The following is a 4,848-nucleotide window of genomic DNA, read 5'->3' on the forward strand; positions in this document are numbered from 1 at the left end:
TCAAGGGTTAAGATCCCCTTACCAGTCATCTTTTGAAAAAAATAAAAAAATAAAAAAATAAAATAAAATATAAAACATTAGGGGAAACATATCTGTATAAAACTTTGAAATAAAATTTTTTCAAAAGTTTTAGTGAGAAACTTGTGTTTAAATCCACGGTGTTTTAAAAATTAATCAGGGGTTGGCTGGTTAGCTCAGTTGGTTAGAGCATTGTGTCGATAACACCAAGGTCCGGGCTTTGATCCCTGTACTGGCCAGCTGCCCCAAAAAACCAACCAAACAAACAAAAAAAAACAAATAAAAAGTAATCAGGTTCTATGCTTAAAATGGGTACACGGGCTTCCTGATCAAAATTTTTAATGAGAATCTGTTCATCATTGCTGTGAGCTGAATTGTGTTCCTCTCCAAGAATCCCTACCTTGAAGTCCTGACTCCCAGTACCTCAGAATGTGACTATATTTGGAGATAGGGTCTTTAAAGAGGTAATTAAGTTAAAATGAGGTCATTAGGATAGTCCCTAATCCATTATGATGGTGTCCTTCTAAGACCGGGCAATTTTAACCGACACAGACAAGAGGGAGGACCATGTGAAGACACAGGAAGACAACCATCTACAGGTCCAGTAAAGAGGCCTCAGAAAAAACCAACCATGCTGGTACCTTGATCTCAGCCTCCAGAACTGAGAAAATAAAAATCCTGTTGTTTAAGCCACCCAATCTGAGGTACTGTTATACAGCACTAGCAAACCAAAACATTCACTATACTGGGAAGCCATGCACCGTAGGTAATAACTTTTACAACATTTTTCACAGGCATTCAAAAGTGTCCTGTACTGTATACGCCCCTGGAGCTGCATTCATCAGTGGCCCTGTCTGGCTGTGTCTTCAGCTGTGCCATGTGGCAGAAGAGCCTGTGTCTGGTTTTATCTGTTCAGGTGGTGGATCACCCCCTCGGCTGCACTCAGGGCACTGCGAGAGCATCAGGCATGAGATATAGCTTGTGCTCACCTGCTGCCAAGCTGAGGCTGTGCTGTCAGAACCCACTGTCCTCAGGCTGCCTTCCACAGACCCCCTGATGATGCCCGGAAGAGCATCAGCCAGGGGCTCCGGCTATCCCACAGGGTGGAGGGGCCGACATTGTAAGAATTTGCAGCACACCAAGATGTCATGTCACCCAAAGTGGCAAGCTCTGCTTTGAACAAGTTTTGCATATTTGAACTTTACATGAATTGTTTCTTTGGCAACTTGTACTTTATTGTTATTGCTGCACATTATCCTCCTGTTATCCGTGCTCTTGCAGGATCTCTTACTTGTCTTCACTGCTGTTTTCTGCCCACTCTGTATATGCCATAATTTTTTAAATCCATTTTATTGTTGATGGATATCTGGGTTATTGCCACTTTTAATTATTGGAAGCAATTCTCTGAATATACTGTGCATGTCTCGTGGAGTACTCAAAGTTTTCTCTAAGTGTATACCTGGGAGTAGAATTACTGGGCCACAAAAATATGTGCACTTTCAACTTTCCTATATAATAACATATTATTTCCCAAAGTGGTTGTACTTATTTATACCCCACCACAACATAGGTGTGCGAATTGCTCTACATTCTTGCCATACCTCACACTGCACCTTGTTCATTCCTGCCAATCTGATAGGGATGAAATGATACCTCACCGTGATTTTAATTTCCATCTTCCTGATTGCTAAAAAGTACTATGAACATCTTCTTCATATGCTTATTGGTTATCTTGATTTCCTCTCCTGGGAGATGCCTGTTTAAACTTCCTTTTTCTACTGGCAGTCTGTAAAGCTTGTTTATGTACTGTGGATAACAATCTTCTGTCAGTTATATATTTTGCAAATATTGTCTCCCAGTTTGGTGGTTTGTGTTTTTACTCTCGAGGGGTACAAACAGAATTTCTTAATTTTAATGTCGTTGAATATATCAGTTTTTTCCTTTATGATTTTTGTTTAATGAATCCTTTCCTAATGAAGCAGTTCTTAAGCTGGTTCCACCGACCACGTCTATGGGTAGACTGCAGGGTATCTGTGACTCCCTGAAATCATATACAAAATTCTGCATGGGTACATAAATCTGGGAAGAAGGGCCAGAGTTTTCACCAGCTTCTCAAAAAGCCTGTGATTGTGGTGGACTGAATTATGTCACCCCAAAACTCCCTGAAGCTTGAATTGTGTCCCCCAAGTTTTATGTATTAGAAACTTAGCCCCCATTGTGATTGTTAAAAGGGAGGGAAATCCTATCATGGTAATTGAAAGGTGGAGCCTTGAAGAGGTGATTGGATTGTAGGACCGTGCAGTAGTGAATGGATTAATAACGGTGGTCAGGGGTGTGGTTCTGAGGGCTTTAAAAGGAGAGTGTGTCTCTCTCTCTGCTCTCTCTGCTTCCACCATCTTGCAATGTGAGACCCCTGGGTCACTGTCGCCACCAGATGGACTTTGGACTTCCCAGCCTCAGAAACTGTAAGCAATAAATTTTGTTTCTCTTTATAAATTACCCAGTTTGAAGTATTTTGTTACAAGCAATGTAAACGGACTAATACAGTGATATAAAAACAGATTAAGAATCACTGCTAAGGCCGGCCCGTGGCTCACTTGGTAGAGTGCGGTGCTGATAACACCAAGGCCACGGGTTCAGATCCCTATATAGGGATGGCCGGTTAGCTCACTTGGGAGAGTGTGGTGTTGACAACACCAAGTCAAGGGTTAAGATCCCCTTACCGATCATCTTTTAAAAAAAAAAAAAAAGAGAATCACTGCTAAATAGTAAGGACTGCCACATAAAATATAATTTAAAAATTATCTTTCTGGGCCGAGCCCATGGCGCACTCAGGAGAGTGCGGCGCTGGGAGCGCAGCAGCGCTCCCGCTGCGGCTTTGGATCCTATATAGGGATGACCGGTGCGCTCTCAGCGCTCACTGGCTGAGCGCGGTGTGGCCGGTCTCAAAAAAAAAAAAAAATTATCTTTCTTTAGTTTTGTCACTCATATAGCATGTACGGCAGGGAAGAATAAAGAATGCTAAAGCAGCAAACATGAGAGAGTTCTGGAAAGGGGCAGTTAAAGGGAAAAGACAAGAATAAGGTAGCAGGTGTAATGGATTAAGAGCACATGTTTTGCAGTCAAAGAAACCTGAGTTCATATCCTGGCTCTGCTGCTAAGTGTGTCCTTTTTGCCACATGTGGCAAATTACTTTACATCTCTAATCATCAGTTTCAGCATCTGTAAATTGAAAGTGCCCAATAGGGTAAGAATTATTACTACCAACAGCTAACATTTAGTGAGTGCTTATCATGTGTCAGACAACATGCTGAGCACTTTGCATATATTATCTCATTTAATCCTCACAATTCTGTGAAGAAGCCACTATCGTTATCTCCATTTTATAGTCAAGGAAAGGCTTGGGACAAACTATGTATCTTATTTAAGGTCACATAACAGATGGAGGGATTTAAGTCCAGATGGTTTGAACTCCCAAATTACCAGAGCTTCACGAGAAGATAACTGCAAAGAACTGAGCAGTTACTGGCATACAGTAAATACTCAATAAATCGTACCTATTACGACTAAAAGGAGAAATATCTTAGAAACTTTAGACAAGCAATGGAAATACGCAGAACAGCTGACTCAAGAAAATAATATGGGAGGAAAAGGAAAAATAGGACTAGTTTTCCCTTAAAGATGTTTCAGCACTTTCTGGCTAACCCGGGCATTCTCCAGGGAAACAGCAGATATTTCAACAGGCTAAGGTACAGAATTTACAAGTCTCCACACCTCTACCATCCCGCAAACACCAAGTAGATCTGTGCTCTGTGAACTGTTCTACTAAACCTGCCCACAGCTGTCCCTTATTGGCCGCACCGAAGGCTTCTGTTTGATACTCCGAGGTTTCTAACAGTATGCCTCCCTACTTCCTACTTCTGCGTAGAAGGTAAGATTCAGTCCCTGTTCTATGAAAGAGACCTTGAATTCCATTTCCTCATTTTCTGATCCCTGACCTTTGCACAGCTGGACTAAATAAAAAGGCTAAGATTGGAGCAAAGGGATTCTACTTGGGATGCTTACCTGCTCCAGCCTTGCGATGAGCTCTGCAGGAGTTAGGACCATCTCCTCGCTACCCGCATCCGAGTCCTGTCCCAGGTGATCCAGTTCCTCTGTCATCTTCTCTGACACCAGAAACCTAATGAGAGTAAAAGCAGCAATACTCTGCAATGTGTTTTACTGTATTTGCAAGAACAGGCAACAATGTACCTGGAGAAGGAAAAGGTTTACCGCGGCTACAGAGGCCCAGGGGCCGTGGCTAGAGACCCCACAGGCTAGCTTTCCAGGGCTTCCCCTCTTCCTCCAAAGCTTAGGGCAGGTACGGGTTCCTCAAGCGAGACTCCCCTATAACTGCTTCGACTGAGCACCCACCACACCCCGCCGGGGTCATCCCTTGTCTTTCCCCCGGGCTGTGTCGGCTGCGGTCGCATCTGCTCCGCGCCTGGCCCTCCCGCGCGCAGCACGTGCCACACTCAGAACTACGGGAGGACTCATCAACGTCCGATTTCCACCGCCAGGAGGCCCAGCGGCCCCAAACCACGCAGCGGCCCGAAGGCTTAGGAAGGCAGCTGGCGGAGCCGGGGAAAGGCCCTGGAGCCTCGGGGAAACTGAGGCACATTCCGTCCCCCTCCTCTCCTTCCTCGGTGCCTCAAACGCACAGCCAGCCTTCTCCTGACACACGCACCCTGAGTCCGCTCGGACCTCACTCGGGCGGGGTGCAGACCCCCGCTGCTGCGACCAGCGCGGGGAACAGCGGAGGCGGGGATCCGGCACGCACTAGCTCACGGC

The 4,848-nt window shown here is 44.8% G+C and overlaps 1 protein-coding gene across 2 annotated transcripts in view; it reads right to left on the reverse strand.

The window, feature by feature from the left end:
• LOC103587279 (DNA replication complex GINS protein SLD5-like) overlaps nt 1-4,774 on the reverse strand; it is a 10,640-nt gene extending 5,866 nt beyond the window's left edge. For both annotated transcript variants that reach the window (XM_008568757.1, XM_008568758.1), the window contains exons 1-2: nt 4,745-4,774; nt 4,084-4,198 (exon numbers count right to left, since the gene is read on the reverse strand). In XM_008568757.1, the coding sequence (XP_008566979.1) occupies nt 4,084-4,179 (96 nt within the window). In that variant the 5' untranslated portion in view covers nt 4,180-4,198; nt 4,745-4,774. The remainder of the gene's footprint in view (nt 1-4,083; nt 4,199-4,744) is intronic.
• Between the last annotated feature and the right edge of the window lie 74 nt (nt 4,775-4,848).

This window comes from Galeopterus variegatus, unplaced genomic scaffold (genome assembly GCF_000696425.1).
Source record: "Galeopterus variegatus unplaced genomic scaffold, G_variegatus-3.0.2 Scaffold438, whole genome shotgun sequence".
Taxonomy (NCBI): Eukaryota; Metazoa; Chordata; class Mammalia; order Dermoptera; family Cynocephalidae; genus Galeopterus; species Galeopterus variegatus.